The sequence below is a fragment of the Talpa europaea genome (genome assembly GCF_964194135.1).
Source record: "Talpa europaea genome assembly, chromosome: X".
NCBI classification, from domain to species: domain Eukaryota; kingdom Metazoa; phylum Chordata; class Mammalia; order Eulipotyphla; family Talpidae; genus Talpa; species Talpa europaea.
In genome coordinates, this window is record NC_140081.1 from 62,183,272 (window position 1) to 62,200,033 (window position 16,762).

Below are 16,762 nucleotides of genomic sequence, written 5' to 3' on the forward strand. Positions count from 1 at the left end.
CCACCCTGTTACAGTAGCACAGATATCATCAACTGGGGCCAGATCTGGATCTAGCTGGGCCATTTCCAAAGATCATCGGATGCCTCTCAGTGATAAGCAGTATCAGCCTAAACATCCAGATGAAGAAATGGAGGCTCTAACAGGTAGAGGGACTTGCCCATAGTGAGTGGCAGAGCTGGGATCCCCACCTTGTGTTTGTTCTGTTATAGGACAGCCCCGATACAAAATGGGGTGCCTGATTGTGGGTCCTCACCCGCGTGCTTAAAAGGACTCTACTGCAGGCACACGTGAAAGGTTAATAAAAGGTTTATTTACAAGGGAAGGGGAAATGAGGAAATGTACAGCTCAGGGAGAAAAGTGGGAGACTAAGTTTTAAATGCGTCCTACCCAAACCGCCGATCAGGAATCCCAAAATGGTGCTCTGAGAGCTGGCCACGAGCCGGGAGCCGTGAAGCCAGGAGGCGAGCAACAGAGCGAGAGAGCCCAAGGCCCACATGTCTGGTTTTTATACCAACCCTGGCTGCTTAACTCCACCCTCAGGTCCCAGCCACCTTCCCTTTGGTGGTGATGGGATTCGTCTTTCCCAATGTCCTGATGGCTTTGGTCTGGAGTGGGGGTGGAGTCCACAAAGCCTGTATGGGATTAGCTCAGGACATCCTTTCCCCCTAACAATTCCACTACAACATAATTCACTGCCAATACCACAGCTTCCATCTTGATTGCTTCTCTACATGCTCTTTTAAAATCCCAATGCTATATGGTTAATGAGATGATTTGCTTACTTCATTGAGTTATCTTAAGAACTCTAGAAGGATGCCCCACACTGACAGTCTCTTCTGTCATTTCCTAGACTTTGCCTCTCTCTCCAGTTTCCTTTGAATATGAATTTGTTTTGAGAGCAGTTCAATAAGGAGACAGCAATCCATTTAACATGAGGCATTTATTTATTGCTTAAAGGACATAAGACCTTAACAATGCAACTGGGGAAAAAGAATTCACCCAGGGTTTTTTGGGAAGTCTTCACAGGCATTTGGTTTTCCCTAGCCTTTTCTGATGAGGGTTAGAACGTAGAGGCTCAGAATAACAGCTCAGAATATCATCTCTACTGTGTCTAACTGTTCCCTTAGCTGACAAATACCAACCATTCACAGTCCTAAAAACACAACAACCGAACAAAGATAGCAGCAGCAAATCACCCCTGAGCAGGAGAGCAGCCCTGGGGACCAGCAATAGAGACAGGGCACACACCTAGCATTAACAGCTGTGAGGCAGGCACTTAAGTTCACCATGGCAGGTCCTAGCCTTGGCAGAAATGACTTGCTTTCTTCTGTGTTTTAGGGAATATTGGAAACAAAAAAAGGAACTGTTAAAACAAATGCAAATCAGTGGTTTGACTTTCAGGCTAGACTATCGGCCTTTGGCAAGCATGGCTCTAGCATCTGATAGTACTACAGAATAAAAGCAATACAAGCAATTCTCAAATTAATTGGGGGGGGGAAGCAAAGTCCCATCACTGAATTGGGTCTTTTGGTCTAAAAACCTAAAAGATTTTTATATTCTGTCCCTTTCTACAGGTTACAAACTTCTAATAAATAACTTGTATATTCAAAATAAGGCAACAAAGCACAATTCAACATAAGGCAACTAAAGGAATAAAAACATGCACAATTTTATCCAGTCTGGTAAATCCAAGGTTTTGTGCCAGACTGATGGCTCTTCTCACTTCTCCAGAAAATATCTCAATTGTTCCCGTAGGTAAATGAGCTGTAGGGCGAGACAGAAAAACATGAAAAATTCATCTGAAATCTTAAGTTCCAATACTGGATCTAGAATTTATTTATATTGGCTTTTAGAAGGTTATCTTAGTCTTGCAATGTTCCAAAACCCAGTGGTATGACATACCACATATACTGGTATGTGCCCAATGGTATGACCACGATGTTGTCCCTTATCAGATCAAACTTACAAAAGGAGGCTTTAAAACCGAACATGCTTAGAATGATTCTGATTACAATAATTTAATTCCATTGCTTTCTGCAGAGCTCTAAAAGGGGAAACCTGGCTTGTTGACTACCTGATAACATTTTCTTCTCTTCTTATGGCTTCACTGTAACTCACTTGCACCATGACTAAAAAGCATGGCCATCTGGGGAGTGCTACTCCATAATTTACCAGTAACATAAAGAGTAGCCAAAATATCAACTGGTTTTTCACTTTCATACCTTCATTTGGCAACGAACAAACACCAAAGCATTTTTCAGTGCAATTAACACTTCTGTTATGCCTGTTTCATACGACAATAATCCTGATTGAGATTTTACAAAAACTGAAGATGCTTTAAAAATGAAATATGCCATTAAGAATTTGTACTTCTGGCAAGACTGTCGCCATATTCTGTCAGAAGATAAGGCAGTTGGGATAGCCTCTTGTTCCATTGAACACACCGGGTCTCATACAGTCCTAGCTGATGCTTGGAAATAAGGTCAGAGTGCTGACCAGCAGGGGCCCTATGATATTCTACTAATATCCTAATGCTTTCTAAGTCAGAAACGCTGAACCTTTTGTGCTTTAAGGGTATTGTTTTTTTAAACTTGAAATGACAAAATGACCCATAACATGCCGACAGGGTATACTGCCTTTGGGACAAAGATTGTTTTGGAACATTATTCAATGTCGGCTGCTCCACACCAGTGTAGGTATAGCTTTTCACTCGATGAAATGAGAGGAATGGAACATCACAAAACCATCCTGTGTACCGCACCATCCCCTGAATAGCTGTAACTGCTACCTGTGGTCATTTAGAGGCTCTTTTCACTCAGCTCCAGACCACCTCAATTGACCAGGATTACAATCACTGATTGCTCCAATTCTTTCTCCTTTGTGGGCTCTTTCTCCTCCACCACCCCCTAATGGGAGGTTTTTCTTAAGGTTCAGACTTCTTTGGAACAGTCAACCTGGCTAACCCACCTGTCCCCCACAGCTTCACTAAACATGTCTGTGTCTGAACCACTCCCCAATCTCCCATTTTCAAAAGCACTCACAACTCAATATACTTCCAACTCAACCCATTATCTTCTCCACTCCTGCCCCCAATAATCCTCTTCCTGCTGTCTTCATTTCTATTAGTGGCAGACCATTTTCCTGTTACCCAGGCACTGGACTTGTCTTTGCTCCCCTTTTCTCCGCACTGTAAATTCAAACATTGTTAAGTACTGACTCTATCATGTGCATCCTCCTCCAGTCTCTCCCCGCACCAGTTTCTCCTACATACTGCCTGCAGAGAAATCATCCTAAGTTATTCCCCAGGTGAAAATGTTTTGGTGACTCATTGCAGCCTACACCAAAACCCTAAATTCTTCAGTTTGGCATCCCACCTGAGTCAATGTGCACCCTCCTTTCGATAAATAATGCCCTTCTTTTCCTATCTCTTTATTAAAGCCATACCCGCTTTTTAAGGTCCCAGCCGAACACCTGTTCCCCATGACCTCTCCCCTAATCTCCACAGACAAATGATGAGTGCTCATTCCTTTAAATTCCTATCCCCCTCATGGACTTCTTCTCCCCAGCTGGAGGCACAGACTGTGTTGTAAGTATTCTGTAGCTCTCTGCAGAACCTAGTTTAAAGTAGGCATTGAATACATGAGTTAACATAAAGAACTCTGGGTAAATAGCGTTTACAGCTATGTTTTTATGTTGAAAATAGCACTTGCCAAAACTAACTACTTACATGAAGGAAAACAAACTGTTTTGTTTGCGGGTGCTAAAGTGATCCTGGCATTAACGGTTCATGTGGTTGTTTTATAAGCAGTAGTTGGAGAAGGGATTTGCTAAGGGAAAGGGAAAATACAGAACATAAGAATTCTCCTGGCCTTGCTGACATGGGATTGGGGACAATGGCTCTACCTTTGAAATGCATACTAAGCCCATCTTCATACTATGACATCTGTAGGGGAAATAATTGTCAGGCTTTTCTGCCCTCCCGCCATTAGGACTGATGATGGATCCCTGCAGTCCTGAATGCATGCCTGCTGGCGGGCACCTGACGTGGGGTGTGGGCATACATAGATGGGATTCACCTGGGCTGAGGCTGGCTTACAAGAGCGAAAGAGAGACCAGAAGGAGGAGAGGAGAGGAGGAAGCAGAGGTCACGAGAGAACGCGGGAGAGCCCAGAGAGAGTGAAGATTCGCCAGCCTCCCTGCCGCCCCTTGGCCCCCCTGCTTGCTGTGTGCCTGGTAAAGCCCAATAAAAGCCTGAAAAAGCCACGAAGGGCTCCAGGACTCTCCTTTCACCCGTCTGCTCAGATCATAGAGAAAGCTGCTCCCTCCCTTCCTGCCACTAGGACATCCTTTAAAGGTCACAGTCTTCAAAGGTCAGTCTCTTTTAAATGGTTACCCCCAACAGGATAGGGCTGGGGGCAGCATACATTCCTGTATTGCGACTTGATCCTCACTTATTCCACACTGATCTCCTTTCACTCTGATCACTTTCTTGTGGCTTTAAATAATACAGTTGTTCACGTTAGAAATCTGGGTTACATCCTTAACACCTCTTTCTCTTCAACACCCAGTAATTGACCCAAGTCTCATCAACTCTACCTTTAAAATACATTCTCTCACATATGAATCCTTGTAGCAATATTATTCATGATAACAAAAAGTAGAAACAACTCAAATGCCCCTTGATGGATGAAAGGATAAATAAAAGGTAGAACATCCATACAATGGAATGTTGTTTGGCCATAACATGGAAAACTGATGCATGCCACAGCGTGGATTAGCCTTGAAAACATTCTGCGAAGTGAAAGAAGTCAGATACAAAAGACCATAGGTTATGTTTGCTTTTATATGAAATAACAATAGGCAAAGTAGACTAGTAGAAAGTAGATTAGTGGTTGCCTAGGGCTGGGGGGTTAGGAGGAATTCACAGAAAATGGTGAATTTCTTTTTGGGGTGATGAGAATGTTATGAAAGTAGTTGTAGTAACAGCGGCACAATTCTGTGACTATATTAAAAACCACTGAATTGTACAATTTAAATGGGTGAACTATACAATTTAAACGGGTGAATTGTATGGGATGTGAGTTATAGATCAATAAAGCTGTTAGAAAGACATTAATTATATATCATAGTTAAAATATACTTTCAATCCCCAATGCCACCACATTAGTCCAAGTTATCACCATCTCTTATTAAGTTACCACCTCTTATTAAGTTACCACCACTCCTAACTGGCCTCCCTGTCTCTAGTCCTGCCCTTCTATAATCCAATCAGATAATCAGAGTGATCTTTTAAAAGTTTAAATTAAATGTGATTCTCCTGCTTAAAGCTCTGCCAGGGCTTCCCACTGCGCTCAAGACTAACACCCTTCCTCCTTAGCACAGCCTGCAAGGGACCATACAATATGGCCTCTGCCTACTTCTCTAACCTTACGTTCTGTCACTCTTCCTTGCTTTAAGTATTCCAGTGGTCTCCAAAGAGACCATGTTCTTTCTCAGTGTGGCACCTGGCATATGCTCCATCCAAGTGGCTCTTCATCCCCACTTTGCCTGGAATTATCTTTCAGGCCTCGCCTTAAATGTCACTTCCAGAGAAACCCAGTATGACAACCCCCACCCTGGCAATTTAATTCAGGACTCTTCTTTATTCAAATAGCACCGCTGACCTTTTCCTTTCACACCACTTCTTCACGATGATATAATTTTTTACTGTCAATCTCCGCTAGACTGTTAGCTTCATGAGGACAAATAATGCATCTGTCTTATTCAACACTATACACATCCAGTGTTTTTCACTTAATAGGCATTCAGTAACTGATGAGATGAGTGAATTTTCACAAAGACCTTGTTCCAATTTGCTACCCTCATTTAGAAGGTTTGGCCACTACTACTCCCATGAAAGGAACTGCCCCAAATGAGATTAGGGGTAAGGGTGGGGATTGTTTGTCTCAAACATTTTCTGGTTGATTCGAAAATATACTTCTCACCTGTTCAATTTTTTGCTTTTCCTGTAACTTAAGCTGCTCCAGCACATTCTTTAAATGATTCTGGAAAACAGATTGTATAAATGATGAATACCAAGTCTCAAAGGAAAAGAGAACCCGGGTTAGGCAGACAAGAGTTTGGTAAATAATTTGATAAGAAAAATAGTCAGTCATCACAAAATAGCATTCTTTTTAAAGGATTTATAGTATAAAAACTGCATCTCCTAGCGACAGGGCCATCAGATTAGATTTGATTTGCCCTATGCAACATTTTTTTTCTTGCCCTAAAATAAATAGTTGGAATGCTTTCCTCTTACCTCTTTTTAGGTTAGTACAATCCTTTGACTGCGGTGAACTATTTAAAAAGCTGGCTTGGACTGTGGTGCTGACTTTTCCATTTCCCTGCACTAGGGAGTGTACAGTGTTCCTAACTAGTACTGCATGTGACAGCAATCATAATAATACCATCTATCTGTATCTCTCAAAGTATATATGCATCCATTATCTCATCTGGTTATTCTAAAGGCCAACACTCAAATGTCAAGGTGCTCATCTTGGGTCACAACAGCTCTACAGAAAATGAAATCTGGCAAAGAATTCTCCAGATGCTTTGGAATTTCCCTCACTCCAAAAAGTGAAACCAAACATGGCCTAAACATACATTTTCCTTTTGCTGACCTGTGTATTAATAAAATGTATACTAATGTGTAATAATAAAATAAAGCAACATATTTATTCTTGTTTAGGCATGAATCACTTAAATCAACATTCAAAATGAGTTTAGTTAATTTTGGTACAAAACAACAGTGCTCAATCTATGTCCCACCACTTACTATGGTCTTTGGCAAGTTACTTAGCTTCTGTGAATTTCAATTCTTTATCAACAAAATGGGAATGGTTGGAAATAATTTTTAAAAAGTGGGAAATAATAGTATTTCAGAAATGGCAGGATGAACTAATACATATAAAATGCTTAGTTTCACATGGTAAAAGCTCAATGTTAGCAATTACTATTTCAAGTCTCCTGGTCCTTCCCACAAATGCTTATAAGAGATGATCAAAATTATTCAGGTAACAGGAAATAGGGCTGTCTTGTATTAGGGGTTTCTAAGGGGTTGTTTGGGTTCACAAATGAACAAGAATGCTGCACAGGGGTGACTTAGTAGAAACTTAAAGATGGGATCCTGAAAGTTAGACACCAAAATACCTTTACACCTGCCAACAAGAATTTACCTTGAGTGTCAGATTTTCCACTTTCATGATGAGATTCCTCTGCCTTTGTGCTTTGTTCTGAATATTTTGGAGCTTTCTCTCCAGGTAATCAATATACTTCTGAATTTCCATGACTAACAGAGATAGATAGAAACTTTTTGTATCAAAACATAACCTAAACTAATAGACCAAGATCCAAATCAACTAAAACTCTACTACACATCTGAATGGTAACTTCTCAAGCTTAGCCTTGCATGTACTGTGTGTTTAGAGTCAATCTTTAGCATTGCCCCCCACCCCACCTGCCACCGTGCCGTACCCCTTTGATTTTTCCTCTCACTTACCTACTGAACGAGCTACTTCCTTTCCCCCACTCTGGCGAGCTTCCAAGAACTTGGCCTGTAGCTTCCTTTCCATATCTTCTTCATAAAAATCTTCTTCCTCTTCATCATAGTCATACTCCTCTTCATCCTCATCCTCTTCATCACTACTGTTACTGCTAGAATCCCTGAACATGTCCTGAAGTATATCATGTTCTATTGGTTTTAAACAAAAGGAAGATGAAACTATTTGAAGCTTTTCAAATGACATCCACTCCAACTACAGTTATATTCCTCCTCACATTTACTCAGCAACCAATTAATTTTATAATTTTTCTTGCAGGAAGATGATTCTCTTCTGAAAACAAGGGCAGGAAATACAAAGCACTGTAACACCCATTCAGGTATTCAATGATCAAGACTTTTAGAGCACCCACCAGGGACGAATGGGAGATCAGAATACCAATCTAAAAGCCCTAACCCATAGAAGGACCAATAAGAAGAAAGAAGGGCAAAAGTGCCCTTGTTCTGTGATTGGCCTGTGAGTCTACGGATAATGGGTCTCCCAAGGGGACAATATATGCCCTCGCTGAAGCTCCTGCTTTGCCTTTATGAATGTACCTGATGGGAAACGTTTCTGCTTATAGCCACTTAGTCCCGGCGAGACAGCAAAGCCTGGAATGGAGCCTTGACTTTCTATTTCCTTAGTACCATCTTCACCAATGACCTCCCATCCTGAAAGGTGAGGTAGTCAAGGAAAAAGCAGAAAGAAAGGAGGTGGCATAGCTGAAAAGGAAGAGGCTCAACCTCAGGCCATTTGTATCGAATTACACAAATAAATTTCTATTATGTGAATTTACTGTTTCTAGCTAGAAAGTAACTTTTCCAGAAAGCATAAGTTCTATACATCAAAACTGGCACATAAATATCACAAGTGAGGGTTTGTCAGCAAGTACACATGAGATAGAACAGATTACAAGAGAAAATATTTGATATCAAAGGATACGGGCACTGACAGCTTCAGCATCTGAATATAGGAGTCTTTTCACTTCCTTCTCCACTTCAGGAGACTCAGTATTTTGAACCACAGTGGGGATGGCAGGAATACTAGGAATGTCATTGAACACTCTGTGTTTTGCAGGAATGCACTTCTCCTATATATAAATGAATTGAAAGAATTAAACTTTACATATCCATCAAACCAAATTTCTACTGTAAGTAACGCTATTTATGCAAGAATCTTCAACCAGGGTCTAGATGTTTATATGGTAAGCTTACTTTCCCCCAATCAAATAAACTGCTTGAAACAATTAATCTTTTCAACCTGCAACTCTTATTAAAGAAATTTCTCAGAGGCACGACCCTTAGGGCTCAGTTATTATTTGCCTTGACCCCTACTGGCAAAGAACAATATCAGTTTTTATTTGTTATTTAGAAGTAATTTGATTTAAAGATTCAAATTCCCAGATTTCACTTACTCACAATTTTATTATTAGAGAAAGTTTTCCTGTAAAAACTGAGTCTTAGCTACATGTTCTCCCTTAAATCCAGTTTTAGACAATTATCTCCACAGCAACCAATTTGTCATGCCACAAATAGAAATTAGAACTTTGAGGGAGAATAAACAATTGCAAACAACTGCTGGTAAAAGTGAACGCTGGTTTCCCAGAAATGATGTTTTAAATAAATATCAGGAAAAGCAGATTAAAATACACAAGGTCACTGTCCAAATTATATATTTTCCTCTAGGAGTTATCAGACATTAAACAATGAGTTCATTTTTCACTGAATCAAATTCAGTGTGTGTCACTGGGGGTAAGTGATAGAGGTGAGAAATAACGCTTAAAAATAATCTCCATGATTCCTTTGAAATGAATGAACTATGAAATAAAACATACTAAGAGTAAATAATAAAGTCATATTATGATTGCTCTACCTCAGTGAGGTTGACTTCTTCCAATTGTTTGAAATCATTGGTCTATGAAATAAAACACAATAAACAATGAAGTTATATTAAGATTACTCTAGTTCACTAAAGCTTAAAGAATTATAAAACTATTCTTAACTTAGTTTTACACTTAGTAGTCACTCAATAGAGCCTGTTGACTAACAGTTTAAAAGCCAAGGCAACTGTGTTCATAGATTAACTCAACATAGGTTTAATGCAATGCCTATCAAAATGTTTAATAAGTTTTTCTATAAAGAGACAAACTTATTCTAAAATTTATATGGAAATGTACAGGCTTCAGGATGGTGAAAACAATCCTGGCAAAGAAAAAATGAAGTGTAAACAGTCTTTCTGATTTCAAGAGGTATCATATAGCTACACTGTGATTCTCAGTGGATCAGTCAACACACAGATTAGTGAACCAAAAGACAGAACCCAGAAACAGAACCACACAATCTGCCCTGCTTATTTTTGGAAAAGATACAAAAGCAATGCAGTGGAGGAAAGATACCCTTTAAACAAATGGTGCAAGAGCAATTGGACATGCAGAAGCCAAAAAAAAAAAAAAAAAGTGTTGAACTAAACCTCACACTTTTTATAAAAATTAACTCAAAAATGGACTGCAGGCTTTAATGTAAGATGTAAAACTTTTAGAAAGAAGAAACAGGATAAAATCTTCAGGATCTGAGCTAGGCAGAGTTCATAAACTTGACACAAAAAACAAGATCCTTAAAAGGAAAAACCAATGAACTGGATGTTATCAAGCCAAAAATGTTAGCTCTTTGAAAGACCCTGCAAGAAGATAAAAGCTAAAAAGATGGAGAAAATATTTCCAAACTATGTATCTGACAAAAGACTAGTATTTGGAATAGAAAATGAGCTCTCAAAACTCAACAATAAAAAAACCATTTAGAAAATGGGCAAAAAGACATGAATGTCTGTCACTAAAGTTGAAAGTACACAGATGGCAAAGAGCACAGAAGATAGTCAACATCATTAGCCATCAGGGAAATGCAAATGAAGACCACAATGAGATCACCACACATCTAAAAGAATGGCTAAAATAGAAAAGTAACAACACCTAATGCTGGTGAGGATGTAGAGAAATTGGATCACAAATACATTGTTGGCGGGGGTGGAATGTAAAAGGGTACAGCCATTCTGAAACGCAGTATGGTAATTTCTTATCAAACAACATTTGACTACCATATGACCCAGCAATTTCACTCCAGGGTATTTTTCCCAAAGAAATGAATACTTACATTTACACAAAAACCTGCTCAGAGCTTCATTTATAATAGTCAAGAGCTGGAAACGACCCAAATATCCTTCAATGGTCAACAGTTAAACTGTAGTACATTGATAATATTGAATACTACTCAGCCATGAAAAGGAATCAACTATTGATGCATGTAAAAACTTGCATGAATCTTAAGGATATTATGCTGAATGGGAGGAAAAGGGTCAGTTCAAATCTTATACATCAGATGATTCCAATTATGTGATATTCTAAAAGTGACAAAATTATAGAGATAGAGAACATATTAGTGATTGCCAGGGGTTAGAGACTGGGGAAGAAGGGAAGTGGGTATCACTACAAAAAGGCAAGATGGGGATTCCTCACAGTGACCCAATTGTTTAGTATCTTAACTTTATAGATGGATAAATGAACATACACGTGGGATAAAACTGCATGGAACTAAACACACATACACACATAAACACACAAGAGTACCATAAATCTGGAGAAATCTGAACACCATTGGTGAATTATAATAATGTCAATTTCCTGTTGACATTAATAATGTCATTCCTGTTTGTAATATTGTACTATAGTTTTGCAGACAGTTATAATGGGAAGAATAGGTAAAGGGTATACAGCTTCACTTTTCTATTTCTTACAACTGAATGTGAATCTACAATTATTTCACAATTACAAAAGGAAGCCAAGCCACAGTACTTATGTAGCTTGTCCAAGGTTCTACAGGTCTGAGGGATGGTTAGGAATATAACCACAATTCCCAATTCTCAGGTTCTGGATGGGTTCACTTTAAAACGCTAGCTTACAATTGAAAACTAAAAGCACTAGCAGAAGTTTCAATTCATAACACATCCTAATCCTAAATCACTAACCTATAACTCAAAGGATCAGGCCTGTTTTTAGTCACTTCCCAATGGCTTTCACACAGTGCCTGGCATTTAGCTCATACTCTATAACTGTTTATTGAACATACAAAGGAATGAACAAATTACTCCCAATGGGCTGTCTCCCTTCCCCTCCCACTCATAATTGTCTTCCAGTCCACCCAAGAGATAGAAATAGCATGCAACTAACCTTTTTTTTTGTTTTGCGGAACCTTTTCTTTCTGACATTCTTAAGTGGTGGAGTAACTAAAATAAATTCAACATGGTGAAATGTATATATGGCTGATGGTAGACACCTATATATCTGAATTAGAGAATGGTCATGCTATAAGCCACTGGTTCATGACATGACTAGTTCCTTCAAGCGTCTGGATGCCTAATGAATCAAACACCTAAGTATGGTAACAGATCCCTGGGTCACAAAAAATTAGGACTGAGCAGATAAATGTAGTCACAGTCAGAATGAGCAAGGGCTGGTGACTTTGATGACTTACTGCCATGCTTCCAGACATATTTTTTCTGTTTCTCCTTTTCACTTTTCCTGCCTGCTTTAACATCAGCAGAGTTAAATGATTCTTCCAGAGAAGAGTAGGAATCAGCAGCAGCAGTACATACAAGCATCTACATTTAACAAAGACAAAGCAGTTGACTATGGCCATAAACCTTGGGTTAGTAATTATTCACGATCATTCTTACCACCATAAATCCTGGACCAGAGAAATAAGAAGAATGTTACTTGGCTTTTCCAGAAAACCATTACATACATTGATATTCATTCTCTCTCTCTCTGTCCCAGCAGCATTGTACACGGGCTCTGAGGTTTGGGTTTTTGTTTTTGTTTTTGTTTTTGTTTTTAGCTTGAGTGCTTACCACTGCAGAGGGAATATGTTGAAAACAGATATATCTTAGCATTTGATTTAGAAAGGAAACAAGAAATCAGTAGAGTTGATGAGTGAGAACCACAGCAAATCTCCAGAGGTAACAGCAAACTGTTTTAGCACAAAGTTCAGAAGATCCCAGATACTTGCAATTTTCAAATAATAAAAGGCACCATAAATGGCAAACAAGGGGCTCTAAAAGAAATCCGGATAAAATAAAGTAGTGAAAAGTTATGGATCAAACACCGAAACAGAACATGACAATCTAATCCTGTGAGACTGAACTGGACGTTAGAAAAGCAGCCATTCACCAAGTGGTAAGGAGCACTGAAAGAAAGGAGGGAGAGGAATTCCTTGAAGGATGCTGGAGCTAGTAGATAAAGAAAACTCGTTCATACCTGAGAAATACTTGCTGTTTTATAAAAGGTTTTTTTATCGAGAGTTTTCAGGCTTCCAATAACACAAGGCAAATCAACCAGCTTAGCAGCTAGTGAAACATCTTCTATCTCAACAACTGCATGACGTCTACCAGCTGAAGAAAAATAGGAAAGGTTAAAATAAACATATTCCCAATGTACAGTACTCTTAAGCTTCCTAGTGTTTGAACAATTAAGATTTATGTAGGACAGACTAGTCTTCTGTGAAAACTACTAGTTCTCATAATGCTAGAATTGTGCACTCTATTAGTAACTTCCCAGAGAAAAGAGTAGATGGAGTTCTTTTCTCTCAGTTTATGTCACTGAATCAAAGTGGCTAAGTTCTTTGATAATGGTTGTGAACTAAATGTAGATGAAGCAGTAAATGCTTCACTGACACCGTTGGAAGCATTCAAATTATGTCATTGCATGTGTGTATTTTAAAATGTTTGGATGAGGGCCTTCCTGGTGGCACAAGGGGTTAAGATGCAGCACTATGAAGCTACCCGCAGTCACTGCAGCACGAGTTCGATCCCCAGCCAGGGAGGTGACCCACATGGCACAGCAGACCTCTCCTGACTCACCCTCTGCTCCCCTCAGCAGTGTATTTCAGTCAGTCTGCCTGTTCTGTTCTCCACTCTGTCTCTGGTGACTCCTCTCACCCCCCACACCTCTGGCCTGTACCCCAGTTCTTGTGTGCATAAATGAATAAATCTTTAAAAAAATAAACAAAATGTTTGGATGAAGGAAGGGTTGGTTCTAGAATGGTGACAGTACTTCTCAAATTATTAAACTAGTTAACTTCACAAGGATAAAATTCTACACAATAACCATATATTGAATATATATACACATACATATACGAACGAATACATGGTCACATACTGACAACTCTGAATCCTGCCCAGATGTTTCAAACATGAATGTCTTTTTATACAAGAGGATTCAAGTATAGTCTTCTAATACTAAGTGAAAAAAGAAAGAGGCAAATCATGTTTGGCCTGATCCCTTTTTTGTGTGAATTAACTTTAAAAATATAGAGAGATTATTTGAATGTTGATATTAATCATAAAAGTTTTGTCGGTAAGGAAATGGAGAAACAGTATTATATTTGGCATTGAGGTTGGGGCGCTGTGAAGAAGAATCTCACTTCTTTTGAACTTTGGTTTTATTTGAATTTTCTAACTATGAATTTTCTAACTATGAACTATGAATTTTCTAACTATTACCTTTTTTTTTTAAAGATATTTTTGATTTATGCATACAAGAGCTGGGGGTACAGGCCAGAGATGTGGGGGGGCAGTGAGAGGATCCACCAGAGTGGGGAACAGAACAGGCAGACTGACCAAAATACACTGCTGAGGGGAGCAGGGGGCGAGACAGGAGAAGTTTGCCTCACCATGTGGGTTTCTCCCTGGCCGGCCGGCAGACTGAACTCGTGCTGCAGAGGCTGCGGGTCGCTTCGTAGTGCGGTGCTTAACCCCTTGCACCACCAGGGAGGCCCTAATACCTTTTTTTAAAAAATGTCAATAAAAGCTACTGAATTAGTGAGATTATGGGCTATTTTTAAAAAAATTTTCGGGGCCTCCTTGGTGGTGCAAGGGGTTAAGATGCACCACTATGAAGCTACCCGCAGTCACTGCAGCACGAGTTCAATCCCCAGCCAGAGAGGTGATCCACATGGCACAGCAGACCTCTCCTGACTCGCCTGCTGATCCCCTCAGAAGTGTGTATTTCAGTCAGTCTGTCTGTTCTGCTCCCCACTCTGTCTCCGGTGAATCCTCTCACCCCCCCCACACCTCTCGCCTGTACCCCAGTTCTTGTATGCATAAATAAAGAAATCCTTAAAAAATTTTTCTTCTTTATATACTTTTCTCAATTTTAAAAAACTAATAAATATTATTTAGAAGAGAGAAAGATAGGGCACCCTTGTAAACAGAGAACAGGACATTCGTTTGTCATTTCCTGGACAGTCAGCAATCACAAAAAGTGCATGCAGAAGATAATCCACACTATGCAAATCCCACAGGTGATCCCCCAATTTTTCCTTATATACACTATATTTACCTCAAGTTGCCCAATTTCTACTTCCTTTCTGCTTTAAATGAAGAGGTGGCTGTGATTTAAGCCTCTCCTTACAGTCCATCTAGGCAGAGATCACATTCTATTTTTTTGTCGCATTCTTAGTATCTAGTATACTGCCTGGCACACAGCAATCCTTAATAAATCACTGCTTGCTTGAGGTATGGTAAATGGGTATTAAGTACTTACGAGATAAATCAATTCTCAAGTTATCCTTCATAGAGAGATATCTGGAATGTACTATCTTTCTGACAGTAGAAGCATGTTCCTAAAACAGAAGCAAATTGAAAAATCAGAATGATGAATTGTCTACTTGGCAACTGATCGAACAGCTATATCAGAGACAGCCCCCACTAAATAAATCCTTAAACTTCCCAAATGTTAGGACCAATGCCCTGTAACCACACTACATGTATAAGTTAGGCTGAGACTTACTCCAGTTCATGCTATCTTTTAGTAGTTCCAGTGAATGCTCTATATTCCTCCCGCTCACTGCTGCCCTTTCCTTGTAAGTTTCTAAGGAAAGGCTTAGTTGTAGTTTACTGGGTATATTAATTAACCCTAATTGGGGAAATACCTTTCAGAAGTCCCTGTTTAATATGGCTCTCTTAGACTAAATAACACTTGAATACAGGTTCAATGAGGGAAGAGACTCTAAGAATAAGCTGAGATTAGCTTCAATAGCCATCGCAAGGTAATGAATTTACATGAAACAGCACTGCCCCTTTTGAGGTGATAGAAAGGATTTTAGAAGAATCTTTGTCCAGTGAGCCGGCTGTTCATGTCTGTGATAGTGATTGAATCCACCACTGACACAGCTGTTTGTCAGGAAAGTAACCCACACGACAGGCAGTATGTATAGGGCAAAGGAAAGACTGCTGAAAGAGTACACACTGGGATGGGACAGCTTAACAGAACATGATCCCTGGCAAACAAGCGTTCTCAGTTTTCACAGCCTACCTTAAATAGAATAAGTGTTACAGAATCCAAGCAGAACTAGTACTTACACACTGAAGATCTTTGATCTGAGATATAAGGGTTTCTTACCAAAGGCAGACGCAATATGAACTGGTTCTCAAGTTCGTGAGGAGGTTGATCCGGAGTTTTATTCATCTCTTGTTCTTAAGATCATGAAAACAAAAACAAGTTAGCAAAGATTCCTCTTGCTCCCTCTGCTGGCCACTTCTGATAATACTGGTTAAAATTCACAAAATCTTGCCCATAATCCCTACTGGAATGAGGTATAAACGGATCTGAAATACTTTGACGTAACTCAATTATTCCTAAAAGTCACCTTCTCTCCTCTCCAATTTGTGCAGATTTTCCAAAGTCAATTCACATTACATAACAAATGAAGCGGTGTTATAAACATAATAGTCTTAAAAATGAATATAATTTACTTTTTAGAACCATTTTAGATTTATAGAAAAAAAAAGAGCAGATAGTACAGAGTTCCCATGTTACTCTCCCCCACCTTTGCCTTTTATTAACAACTTAGATTAATGTGGTCCATTCGTCAACATTAAATAATCAATGTTGACAAATTACTATCACAGTTGATAGTAAGGTTCACTCTTTGTGTTGTACATTTTTATGGGTTCTGACTATTGCATAAGGTCATGTGACCATCACCACAGTACCAGACAGGAACGTTTCACTTCTCTAACAACTTTCTGTGTTTTATCTAGTCAAATACTTCCAAACTCCCAGCAAACTGATCTTTTTACTGTCTCCATAGTTTTGCTTGGTTTTAATTCTATTACTTTTATTGAGGCAACAT

General features: G+C 39.3%; 1 protein-coding gene across 1 annotated transcript; it reads right to left on the reverse strand.

Annotated features, from left to right (window-relative positions):
- Positions 1–1,719: 1,719 nt before the first annotated feature.
- TAF7L (TATA-box binding protein associated factor 7 like) lies at positions 1,720–16,181 on the reverse strand (the record flags this gene model as incomplete). Its single annotated transcript, XM_084258953.1, has 11 exons — positions 16,030–16,181; positions 15,172–15,250; positions 12,883–13,016; positions 12,101–12,227; positions 11,797–11,852; positions 8,520–8,667; positions 8,135–8,248; positions 7,538–7,729; positions 7,215–7,327; positions 5,985–6,044; positions 1,720–1,764 (listed from the first exon to the last, which is right to left on the reverse strand). The coding sequence occupies exons 1-11, from the start codon at positions 16,093–16,095 to the stop codon at positions 1,720–1,722; spliced, it is 1,134 nt and encodes a 377-aa protein (XP_084115079.1). The 5' UTR covers positions 16,096–16,181.
- Between the last annotated feature and the right edge of the window lie 581 nt (positions 16,182–16,762).